General features: G+C 32.1%; 1 protein-coding gene across 2 annotated transcripts; it reads left to right on the forward strand.

Annotated features, from left to right (window-relative positions):
• The first annotated feature begins 699 nt into the window (after nucleotides 1-699).
• Nucleotides 700-6,404, forward strand: LOC119370221 (disease resistance-like protein DSC1). Of its 2 annotated transcripts, none has more exons than XM_089726082.1 (6): nucleotides 700-836; nucleotides 1,294-1,806; nucleotides 2,384-3,470; nucleotides 3,632-3,931; nucleotides 4,041-5,507; nucleotides 5,589-6,404. In XM_089726082.1, the coding sequence occupies exons 2-6, from the start codon at nucleotides 1,331-1,333 to the stop codon at nucleotides 6,327-6,329; spliced, it is 4,071 nt and encodes a 1,356-aa protein (XP_089582208.1). In that variant the 5' UTR covers nucleotides 700-836; nucleotides 1,294-1,330; the 3' UTR covers nucleotides 6,330-6,404. The 2 variants fall into 2 exon arrangements, with proteins under 2 accessions (XP_089582208.1, XP_089582207.1); XM_089726081.1 differs by having other exon boundaries at nucleotides 746-874.
• The last annotated feature ends 6,882 nt before the right edge of the window (nucleotides 6,405-13,286 follow it).

The raw sequence follows: 13,286 nt of genomic DNA on the forward strand, positions 1-13,286 counted from the left end.
ATTATTGGAAAGAAACTAAACAAAATAAAGAAAATAAAGAAAAACGATAGAGAATAATGAAAAGAAACCACCGCCGACAAAAAAGACGATCGGCGGTGGTTTAGAAATAAAATCTAAAAAAACACAAGAAAGAGAGAGTCGGAGAAAGACAGCTAGGGTTTCTAGCAACTCCCTTCTCATTTAAGTTGTTATTTATATACATAACTTGATTAATTTTTTCAATGAAATTACATATTAATTTATGAATATTAAACTAATAGTTGCAGAGTGATATTGTAGACTGGGAGAAGAGAACCAAAAGGAGGAAGAGAAAAAATAGAAATAAACATGAATAATACGTGAAACTAGTTTTTAAAATCAAATTATAATCTGTAAAATTCTCTGTAATTTAATTAAATAATAAAACTTAAATTTAAATGATAAGTATAGAATTTTAAATATAAATGATGAGATATTTAACTTTTTTTTTAGATTATCAAATGTTGTATTTATTTTTCATACTTTATTAGATTTTACTTATTAATATTTTGTAATATTTTTAATATATTTTGTAAAAGTCATTTTTTTTTAAATTGCTGAATTACAAAACAATAAATCTAAATTTCAATATTTTATAAGAATTTCTAATATCTTATAAAAGTCTTTTTTTGCCTTTTTCTTTTCTTTTTTTTTTTTTTTAACTCAGAAGGAGAAAGAAAAGAAATTTTCCTTAAATTTCCATGAAGGCAAGCTAGCAAGGACCTTGGTCTTTTAGTCAAAACTGTTAGTCTCTCTGTTACAGTATAACAGATAAGATGATCAAAGGCAATGGATGGATGATATTTCTCTCCCTTGTGGTATAACAGATAAGATGATCAAAACTCTATTCCTTGTGGTATTCAGTTCAATTTGCTTTCTGTCTTTCTGATGAATATGTAAATTAGGTTCCTTTCTCTCTGATTGTTTATATTTATCGAGTCCTATTCCAACCTAAGTTGAGTCTGATAATCAATCCTGTTTGAGCTTCGTTCTCCTTTCTGGTGATATCAGAAATATAGGCTTGTGTTTTTTTCTTTTTTTTTTTTTTTTTGTTTAATAGTTTAATATACGCTAAAGGATTTAGTAAAAAGGCATGGATAATTGTTACAGTCTTTCTTCTATTTATTTTTTTTTTTTCTGATCCCATTAGAAGATTTTTAAAGTTTTTAATGTTTGATGGTCTTGAAGTTGTAGAGTCCTTTTATTGGATTCGATTATTATTTCTGTGGCACAACACTTGTCAGTAATGGTTATTTCTCGATTTTGATTTTCCAGGAAAACAGTACCGCATAAGATATTGAAACTATCCATTATGGCATCTTCTTCCGCTAGTCGTAAACGCAAGTATGATGTGTTTCTTAGCTTCAGAGGTGAGGATACTCGTGATAATTTTACTAGTCATCTCTATGATGCTTTGTATCGTAAAAAAGTCAAGACCTTCATAGACAATGACCTTCAAAGAGGGGAAGAAATAACTCCTGCCCTTTTGAGAACGATTGAAGAATCGATGATTTCTGTAATCATTTTCTCCAAAAACTATGCATCTTCTCCATGGTGCTTGGATGAAATGTCCAAAATTATTGAATGCAAAGATACTTATGGACAGGTAGTTTTGCCAGTTTTCTATCATATAGATCCATCTCTTTTACAAGAACAAAGCGGGAGTTTTGCGGATGCATTTACTCATGTTGATAAGAACTTTAAGGAGAAAATGGAAAAAGTGCCAAGGTGGAGGGTCGACTTGATGAAAGCGGCTAGTATATCTGGATGGGATTCTCAGGTGATTAGGTATGTGTAAATTGATAATCTGCTTATATTTTCTAATCTTTGAAATATATAACAAGATGAAAACAGTATAAATCACGTACCTGAGTTGGAAGGTTGAGACAAAGAGTTGTGCTTTTTCTCCTTTGTGAATTTTCTCGTCTTGGTTGAAAATGCAATAAAAAAACTTATTTTGTAGCGCTCTCTAGTTTTTGTACAAATTCTGGATGCACATCCTCTTAGTTGATATTCAACTAAGAAGCGCACACCAATTTCACAAGTTATCTAATAACATGTTGAGATTTGTAGGTTGCAAGATGATAGCTCTACACTCTAATCCTCTCACTCCTTTGCAGGCCTTCTTTCCTCTGGTTAGCATGTCTAGTGGAAACTTTATTAGTATGTAAAAATTTTATATGCTTAGCATAAATGCTAACTATGGAAGAAAAATTAGATCATTTGTGTTAATCTAACTTCTTGTGGGCTTCCTTCCATTGTTGCAGACAGTAATCAAAAAGAAAATGATGATTTGACAAAACTCTTATCAATTCCTTTGTTTCCTTCTCACATGTCACTACTACTTGTTCTTCATATTTTGCAGACCTGAGGCCAAGCTTGTGAATGATATTATGAAACATATTTTGAGGAAGTTGAATCATGCATCCTTTAGAAATTCAAAAGGCCTGGTTGGGATAGACTCTCACATTGAACAAATTAGAAAGTTGTTGTGCTTTGGGTCACCAGATGTTCGGATTGTTGGAATTTGGGGTATGGGTGGGATAGGTAAGACGACTATTGCTGAAGCAATTTTCAATAGCGTTTCAAGTGAATATGAAGGTTGCTGCTTTCTCAAAAATATTAAGGAAGAGTCAAAAAGATGTGGGCTAGATTTTTTAAAACAAAAACTATTATTTGAAATATTAGAGGAAGAAAATCTACATACTCTAAGTCCCAACATGGGGTCCATTTCCAATGAGGACAGGCTCCGATGCACTAAGGTTTTTCTTCTTCTTGATGATGTGGATGATGTAGATCAATTAGACGCCCTAATTAGAAGATCGAATCTTGGTTTGGGAAGTAGAGTTATTGTGACATCTAGAGATAGGCAGGTTCTTAAGAATATAGTTGATGATGTATATGAAGTTGAGGGATTAAATGATGATGAAGCTCTTCAATTGTTCAGTTTGTATGCTTTTAAGAAAAACTATCCCCCGAAAGATAGGTTAGACTTATCAAATAAGGTAGTGAATTATGCTCAGGGAAACCCATTGGCGCTTAAAGTTTTGGGTTCATATCTATTTGACAGAAGGAAACGAGATTGGGAAAGTGCACTGAATAAGCTTGGAAGAGGTCCACATTCTCAAATCTGTAATGTATTAAGAATAAGCTTTGATATGCTAGATGATGAAGAGAAAAGTGTATTTCTTGATATTGCTTGCTTTTTTAAGGGGCACCAAATTGATTTCGTTAAAAGAATCCTTGATGGTTGTGGTTTCTCAGCTGATATTGGAATCAGTGTTCTAGTTGATAGATGCCTCATTACTGTCCTTGAAAACAAACTAGGGATACATGACTTGTTGCTTGAAATGGCTCATGAAATTGTGCGGCAGGAATCTGTTGCTAAGCTGGGCAAGCGCAGTAGACTGTGGAATCCTATTGATATCGTTCAAGTGTTGACCAAAAATCTGGTGAGAGCCATATGCATGATGTGAATATATCCTTTGGGGTGTGTACTATGTGTCCTTCATACACACACACACACACACACACACACATATACGAAAGTAAGTTGGAAACTTTATATATTTACGTAACTTATGCACTATTTATTCGTTGATGTGATATCTAGGGAACTGAAAATGTGGAAGGGATATTTTTGGATGCATCAACAATAGGAGAAGTGAACTTATGTTCCAGAGCTTTTGCGAACATGGATAATCTTAGACTGCTTAAAATTTACAATGCTAGAATTGGAAATAACAGAAAATTGCACCTTCATCATGGCCTTGAGTTTCTTTCTGATGAGTTGAGGTATCTCCACTGGGATGGATACCCATTAAGGTCTATGCCATCTAATTTTCAAGCAGAGAAACTTGTTGAACTGAACCTAGCATACAGCAACGTTAAACAACTATGGAGAGGAGTGCAGGTTTGCTATAAGATCTATCTTCATGCTTCATTTTTACTACCCCTTTTTTTTTTCTTTAAAAAAACATTGTGGGTTGAGTAAACATTAATTTCTTGTATTATTTCTGCAGAATCTTGTGAGCTTGAAAGACATTAATCTTAGTTACTCTGAGCGCTTGACTACTTTTCCAGACCTGTCACAGGCCAAGAATATTGAAAGAATTAATTTTGAAAACTGTCCTCACTTGGTAGAAGTGTCGTCATCCATTCAGTTTTTAGACAATCTTGTTGATTTGAATATGAAATGCTGCAGAAGCCTTATGCATCTCCCGATTGGCAATAAATTGAGATCTCTAAAGACAATTAACCTCTCTGGTTGCTCAAATTTCAGGGAATGTCCGGAGTTTGCAGAGAACATAAGGTATTTAAATTTGAACGAGACTGCCATAGAAGAACTGCCCAAATCAATTGGGAATCTCGGCCGACTAGTTACTTTGAATCTAAAGGACTGTATACATCTTAGGAATCTTCCAGAAAGTGTGCAAAGGTTGAAATCTCTTTTGATTATTGATCTCTCTGGCTGCTCAAACATCACTAGTCTTCCAGATATGTCGACATATATAAGATACTTGTACTTGAGGGGAACTGCAATAGAAGAACTTCCCTCCTCAATTGGCCATCTCACCAAACTCTGTTGTTTGGATTTGAAAAACTGCAAAAGACTTAAGAACATTCCTTGTGACATTTCTAAGTTGGCGTCTCTTGAAAATCTTATTCTTTCTGGTTGCTCAAACATCAGCAAGTTTCCAGATGTTTCAAGGAATGTAAAGAAGTTGTTTTTAGACGAAACAAGTATACACAAAATCCCCTCTTCAATTGAGTATTTATGTAAGCTTGAGGAATTGAGCTTGCAAAAGTGCTTAAGTTTTCAAATTCTTCCTAGCAGTATTTGTAAGCTGAAATCCTTGCAAAGGCTTAATCTGTCAGGTTGCTCCATGTTTCAAACTTTTCCTGCAGTTGTAGAGGTTATGGGATCATTGAGGTATCTTTATTTAGACGGAACAGCCATTACAAGTCTCCCCTCACCTATTGAAAATTTGAAGGGGCTTTCAAGCTTGGAAGTGAGAAACTGCAGAAATCTTTCCATATTGCCACCAGTGATCTTGGGTGTTATGAACGTGCCTGACAGAGAAGCAAATAGTCTATATTTACGGAAGCTATATCTTACTAATTGCAGTTTATTGGGCGTGCCTTATAGCATCGGTTACTTATTCTCACTTGAAGCACTAGATCTAAGTGGAAATAGTTTCAGACACCTACCTGGAAGTATCCATAAGCTCTTTCAGCTTCAATACCTTGGTTTAAGAAGTTGCCAGAATTTAAAATCATTACCAGCACTTCCACCGCAGCTGACAAAATTAGACGCACATAATTGCATTTCACTGTCTAGAGTACCTTTATATTCAAATGGATTAGTGGGAAATATTTTTGAATTCTTTTTCACTGACTGTTGCAATTTGTCCTTCACTGCAATGCACAACATCATGAACCACGCCCTCACAAAATTTTGGCACTATGGGAAAAAACTGCGTCATCAGGTCTCTCTTTCCGTTTGATCTTTTGATTTTTTTTAACCGACAATTTCCCTGTAATTAATAGCTGTGATCTTCATGTTGCAGATGCCATCGGTTCTAGCAGGGGAATCTAGTTTTTGCATTCATGGATATAGAATTCCGAGGTGGTTTGGCCATCAAAATGAAGGATTTTCTACGAGAATGCGGCTACCTTCACAGTGGGCTAACATCCAGTTCATGGGATTCAATCTGTGTGTTGTTATTAAATTCAATAACTATATGGGTAACAATGGTTTCCAGGTTAGATGTCGATATCGTTTAAAAAATGAGGATGGAGAGTGCAGAAATCTCCATTCCTATTTTGGTGGTTGGTACGGTGAAAGAACTCTCTGTACTTATCATGACAAAGAGTTTGGGAGACAATATCCTATGTTCTTCGGGTATGATCCATGTGTGGACGCTACAAAAGATGATCATTTCAGTAAATATAGAGAGTTAGTAGTTGAATTCTACCCTGAAGATATGGATGGCAATCCTTTACACGGTTGCAAAGTGATGAATTGCGGTGTACGTCTACTATATTCTGAAGAGAATTTATTTTGTCGATGTCGTTTTATTGGACAACAGAAAGAAGAAGAATTAGACAAAATTGCTGGGAGTCTAAATTTTCGTGCAAGATATAGAGTTGATTGTCTTCGACCCTTTGCGTGTTTTGATGTAGGTGATGAAGAATTAGGCCCTGAAGGAGTCGAACAGATCAACATGTCTAACAAAAAAGAAAAAGAAAATGAAAAAGTAGAAAATGAGCATTGGAAGTTTGTAAAGCACTCCAACTTATTTTTTTAACATTTATATATATATATATATATAAATGTAATTTTTTAAACATGAAATTGCAGTGATTAGAATAGTTTTAAGTTATATTTATTATTCCATTCAAACTAAAACACCCTCACAATAGTTTCAACAATATATTTATGTTCCTAATCTTTAAAACAAAATTAAGATTTTTCAGTGCTCGGCAAGATTGAAGGCAATTATTGGTAGATTCAGTAACCATTTCTCTTTCTTTAGTGTGTTTTTATTTTATTATTTATATCTCTCTTGAGGTTCAATGGTTGCTCCAGTGATTTCTTAATTTTAATATTTTAACTTTTTTTTAGAGGATTTTTGCTGAAGAAAAAATAAAACTTATTGCTTTCTCTGTCCAACTCCTTCAGGAATGATTGGGCGTAAAGCGTCTATAGGTGGCTTTTTTTTTTAGAATCTGGTTTAATTATATTCAAATCCTTACAATTGAATTCTTCCTTTTTCTTTTCACACAAAACACAAAAATTTAAATTTGTAAATCAATTCTACAAAATTTTATGGAATTCATTTATTTCAAACAAGGGGTTAAGTTTCCAAGAAAATGAGAGTCTCGCACATAATGCCTCATGTCAATGGGTGTCTCAACGGAAATCGGCAACAATTAAATGGCTTAATTTGTAACATTTTGCAATTTCGTGTCTCTAGATGACGTGACAAATTGAAAAAATAATTCTGCAAATGTGAGTCCAATTTTTATTATGTGGCAGCTTACTTGGCAAGAAGGAGATGGAATATTTGTCAAGAAAGCATTCATCACATGGAAATTCAGGGAAATAACAAAGCATTAAATGGAGGTCATACCACCATTATGCATTATTATTTATTTTTATTATAAAATTATGCATTGTTATTAAAGCTTAGATGACTACTGATTGATCATAATGTTTGAAAATGGTTGTTTACATATTGTTTTTATTAAACAGATACCTGAAAGTACATGTGCAATATGTTAGTGGTAGAACTGCAACTCAGATAGCTGCCATGCAGAAATTAAAAGCTTCTAGAAAGAGGAATGATAAGACAACTATTCCTGAATCACAAACTCAGCAGCATACAAAAGTTACTTTAAGTCAACTCAGTTTGCTTCCTTTTGCAAGCCAAGACTATCATCGTAGTGATTACTTTTTGAGCTGACGACACTTTTTAAAAATTTTAGCAGTTTTTGTTTCGGGGTATTAGTTGGGATGAATTATGGAATTTTAGATAGAAATTCTGGACAGACAAATTGTATTGCGGCCTTTTGTTTCAGGGGATACAACAATCAATCATATATCTGATTGTTTAGTGAAAGATAGGATATATAGTTCATACGACAACTGATATTAGAATTTTGCTTATTTGGATATACACAGGGCATATTAAAAGGACAAAACATATTACTTTTTAATATATATGTATGGGTGTGTAGATACATATTGATAAACCACTGCTAACATATGTAGGGTTTAACATTCAACATTTGGCAATTACAAGTAGAACAAACATGTTAAGAAATGGGATTAGAAATACAATTGTTTAAAAGTACTAGAGTTTTAAAAAATGGAGATGCTAAATTCACAAGATTTACTTTCTTTTTTTTTTCTTTTTTAATAAACATACTCATGCTTATAAATTATCTCTAACTTCAATTCTAATCCTATAGTAAAAAAAAAAGTCTAACAACATAAATGCTAGAAACCTCAAAATTGAAACAATCTAGCAATCAGTTGCATGCCCAAAAATCCATCCGTAGAAAACTATTGTCCAGAAGAAATTCCTTTGCATTTCAAGCAAAGGAACAGTTTTACTCTTTGATATTCCTGAAGTTGTTGATGTGACTATTTCATTTTCAATTTCCACACCTATATCAACATTTTTGCTGAGGCAGCATTATGTTTTTTTTTTTTTTTTTTTGATTATTTTGTAATCTGACTTTTTAAATATCATTAGTGATATTAGTGATATGTTATTTAAAATTTTTCAATAATTAAGAGAATTAATAACACTATTAGTATTCTTTTAAAGTAATAATTTTTTTTAATTTTTCAACAATTAATAACAAAATTATAAACTACCAGTTGGTCCAGTGAAGTGAGGTAATAAATCATTTAAGCAGCACCTAGAGTTTAAATCCTAACATTGTGAATAGAGAAAATTGAACTGAGAGTGTCGTTTCCATAATAGTCCCATGCAGAACCACTGTGCTGTGGTTCAGGTTCAAAAAGAAATTAATAAAAAATTAATAACCGCACAATGTGATGTATATGACTGGTTAATATTTAATTACTTATACAGTTTTAGCTGTCATTGTTTTTGGATTTGACTTTAGTTAGTCTAGCCGACGGGTTTGACCACTGGTTCCGTTACTTTTTTTTTTTTTTGAAGTTAAAATGAGAAACTTTATTACGAAATCAAAAAATCAAGTAGAGCAGGAGGTGGTACAGAATTCCAATCCCCCAAGCCTGCTTCGGAATGTGTGCCAACTGCTAATGTATGTGCAGCCACATTTGCAGACCTATAAACAAAATTACATTTTGCGACTGGTATCTCAGACAAAAGAGATTTGCAGTCCTGAATTATCAAACCAAAAGCAGAGGAGTCATTCGTATTATCATTGTTGATGGCATTTGCAACTGACTGAGAATCGGTTTCCAACAAAATATAATTCCATCCGTGATCCTTGATCCAGCTTAAAGCTTCTCTCACGGCTATAGCCTCAGCCACCTTAGCATTGAAATAGCCCGGAAATCTCCATGCTTTGCTAGCAATAAACTCAGAGGCTGAATTCCTAACTACCGTGCCAATACCCACATAACCAGAAGCCACTCCAGTTGAAGCATCCGTGTTCACCTTTAACCAGTTGAACGGAGGCGGACTCCATGTATGATTAGAGAATACTGGAGAAGGAGCACCCAAATCATGAAGCTTAGCTTCCTTCCATGCATGCCAAACTCCCGTAGCTAGTAAAATAACCGCCCTTGGATTCCTGCTTTTTTGACGCCAGACCGTATCATTTCTGGTGACCCATAATGCCCAACACACCATAGAAACGTAACTCAAATTCTCCAATGTCAAGGATGTTGAGGCTTGCTGAAACCATTCCCCAAAAGACAAAGCCGAAGACCACCGAAACCCAATATGGGAAAGAGTCCAAACTTGTCTTGAAAAAGGGCAATTGATAAGAACATGAAGATTAGTTTCAGAATGTCCAAGACATAGAGGGCAAATATCTTGAATGTCCACCTTCCGAGAACATAAATTCCTCCTACAAGGGAGAACATCACATACTGCACGCCAAATGAAATTGGTAACTTTGGGTGGAATCTTCATCTTCCATAATTGAGTCCAACTGTTAGGAGGCATAAATTGGGACGCAAGAGGATTATGCAGAAGTAACCTGTAAGCACTCTTGACTGTGTATGTACCTTTTGTGTCAAATTTCCAGCAAACCCGGTCAACTCCCATGTGATTACTTAAAGGAATAGAGAGGATACAAGCAACATCTCTTTCATTGAATAATTGACGAATTCGCTCGACATCCCATCTTCGTTGCACAATAAGATCCGAAACAAGGAAAGCATTACTGTCGTGTGGTCTAGGAGTAGAGATAAAAGAACACTCGTCGTCACACAGCCAAGGAGAGTCCCAAATAGATATGTTGGAACCACTACCAACCCGCAAATATAATCCCTTTTCAATCAAACTCTTAGACCCCCAAATGCTGCGCCAAACATAGCTCGGATTGGAGCCGAGATCAGCTTCCAGGAAGCTACAATGCGGAAAATACTTTGCTTTCAAAACACGTGCAGCCAATGAATCTGGGCTTACCATGAGTTTCCAGCCCTGTTTACCTAGAAGAGCTACATTAAATTCATGAATTTTCCGAAATCCTAGCCCTCCAAACACCTTCGGGATAGCCATTCTGTTCCAAGCTAGCCAATGAATGCCCTGAGAATAATTCCGCCCACTTCCCCACCAAAATCGATTCATGATACGTTCCAATTCCGTACATAAAGTCTTGGGTAACAAGAAAAGAAAGAAACATAACTAGAAATGTTCTCAAGTACAGTATTTTTCAATATTATAAAAAAAATATTCTCATTGGATCTAAAATCTAAAAGTTCTATTTTCTTCTTTTACGGCGGTCACCGGCGAGACAACATCCACAGATGAGCTCTCATCGGTAGTTGTCTCTTTTTTTTTTTTTATTTTAAATAACCTTCATATCTGAATTATTATAGCCTAATTATTGGGTTTATCGTTGCCCATATCTTGAGATTTTATTTTCAGATCTAATTTTGAATTATTATTGTCATCATTATGGTGATTTTGTCTAATATATTTTGTTATTTGGTTACTTATATAGAACAAAGTGCAGATCTTCAGAAAAAAATTTGAAGGTAGTCATATTGAACTTGTAGAAAGACTATAGAGTCGAACAATGACCATGAATAGCCACTAAATGGAGCAAGCGGTTGCTAATGGTACAAATATTATGATCTCTCAACTCAATCAGATATTTCAAATCAAGATCGTGTTTCTTCATTATTTATATAAATGATTTATTATTAGGCTTCCTATATAAAAATACAGAAATATATTGATCTGGATCCCATATCTGTATACAGTTTTCTCTTAATGAAATTTCAGTTTAATTTCTTCTAAAAAACATATTCTCAAGTTAAAAAAGAAGAGAAAAGAAAATTTATTCTCCCAATTATGCAGGCTCAATTATGTGTAAATTATTTACTATAGATTAGAATTATATTATTTTCAAACAATTGAAGTTATCTTTAAAATTATTGCATTTATTACTTATTATAATAATTTTATTTTCTAGATTACAAATTTTCTTATAAATAATTACATCAATTTGTTTAGGAATACAAATCCTTATTTACTATAAATTAGAATTATATTATTTTCACAATTGAAGTTGTTTTAAAATTATCTTATTTATTATAATAATTTTATTTTCAATATTAGTAATTTTCTTATAAATAACTACATTAATTTGTTTAGAAAATATAATTGCTTATTGAATAAATTAAAAGATTCACAAAAAATCGTAAAAATAAGTAAATAAAACTAAAATGATCGGTTCTAAAATATAAATTATTTAAGATTTTTGCACGAGATTAAATAATCAATTAATTCCTCAATTATAACAAAACTAGAAGTTGATCTGCGTTTTGCGCGCGGTTATTTGCATTATCTAAATGTAATTAGCTTAAAAATATTAATAAAATAAAATAATTTAAAAATTTCAAAAGGATAATAATCTATATATCAGTTGAAAAATAAAATTTTAAAAATATATTCAAGATCCAATCAAATTGTAGAAATATAAAAGAAGATTTTGAAAATTTCTATAAAAAAATAGAAAGAAGAAAGGAGAGAACATCTATAATTTTATTTTTGTTTATGTTTTAGTTGAATGCTTATTATTATTCAATATTTTATAATTAAATATATTTAAAATTTTAAAAAATATAATTGATTATTTGAAATTTTTAAAAAATATACAATAAAAGAAAATTTTATATAAATTTTTATTTTTATTCAATATTTCTTGAATTATTTTTATTTAATGTTTTTATATAAATTTTCATTATAAAAATTTATATTTATATTTATATATTTATTTATGTATTGTCTCATTATGTTAATTAATAATTCTTTACTACTTAGATTTAATATTATTAACATAATTAATATACATAAATAAATAAAAACATCAATAAACTATTAAACATTTTAATAATATTTTTTATTAACATTTTAATAAAAATCCAAATTAAAATTTATTTCCACGATATTTTGAATTTAAATTTTATGTTTTAGGAGTATTGATTAGAATTTAATTAATAGAATATATTAGAGTCATATTTAAACACTATAACTATATTAGAGTTTGAGTTAGATATAGATTCATGAAAAAAATACAAATAATTTTTATTATTCAACTATCAAATATTAATATGCAACAATAATAAAGAAAAAAAGCAAGTAGAAAATGCAAAATACAAAATACAATAGTCATCTATAATTAGTTAAACAGCCATAAAACCAAATGCTCAGTTAAATTATTATTATTATTATTATTAATATTTTAGACAGAAACCCAATACTAGAAATCTGAAGAACATGTTAAAATTAAATACAAAAAAGGAAGACAAATAATACTGACTTTTAGTTGGGTGAGAGGAGGCAATATCTTCGAGGGTAGATGACAATAAGCGAAGTGGCAGACTCTTTGAGAGGCGGGACAGAAGTTTCAGTTGCTGAAGCATGTTGGTGATTTTGGGCTATCTCGGCTTGGTTTCTTTCTGCCATGATGCTCTCATTACAATGCCTCCGACGCAAGAAAGATGAGTTAAAGGTATATTTGTTAAAAATATACAAAAAAAAAAAAAAAATGCTCAGAAAAAAAAAAAGAAAAGACAGGCAAAAACCACTACACTTATAAAACACATCAAACGGTAGCCTACAAAGAATTATTAAAGAACAACTATAATAAAAATAATATAATCAAATAATTGTGAAAACGAAGTAGAAATATAATACTACTGTTCAATTCAACTATATCTACCTAAATTTTAGGTTTAAAAAATTTAAAAGATAAAATTTTCTCATAAAAAAAAATAAAATGCTGAACAAATAAAATTTTAAAAAATAAATTTTCTGATTCTTTTTAACCGATAATTCCAATGTTAATGGTCATGATTCTCATTTGCGGATTCCTTCTATACTAGCGGGAGAATCTAGTTTTTGCATTGATGGACATACATTCCCAAGGTGGTTTGGCCATCAAAGTGAAGGATTTTCTACGACAATGCAGCTACCTTCACAGTGGGCTAACATCAAGTTCCTGGGTTTTCACTCTGTGTTTTGTTATTAAATTCAACAACTTTTTTTCTGGGCAACAATGGTGTCCAGATTAGGTGTCAATAT

Source organism: Jatropha curcas, chromosome 9 (assembly GCF_041381405.1).
Source record: "Jatropha curcas cultivar XTBG-Jc1 chromosome 9, XTBG_Jcur_1.0, whole genome shotgun sequence".
NCBI lineage: Eukaryota > Viridiplantae > Streptophyta > Magnoliopsida > Malpighiales > Euphorbiaceae > Jatropha > Jatropha curcas.

Coding starts and splice junctions, on each gene's coding strand:
- LOC119370221 (XM_089726082.1), top strand. CDS start 1,331: ATGGCATCTTCTTCCGCTAGTCGTAAACGCAAGTATGATGTGTTTCTT. Junction 3,471..3,631: donor AAGTGTTGACCAAAAATCTG/GTGAGAGCCATA, acceptor TGTGATATCTAG/GGAACTGAAAATGTGGAAGG. Junction 3,932..4,040: donor AACTATGGAGAGGAGTGCAG/GTTTGCTATAAG, acceptor TTATTTCTGCAG/AATCTTGTGAGCTTGAAAGA.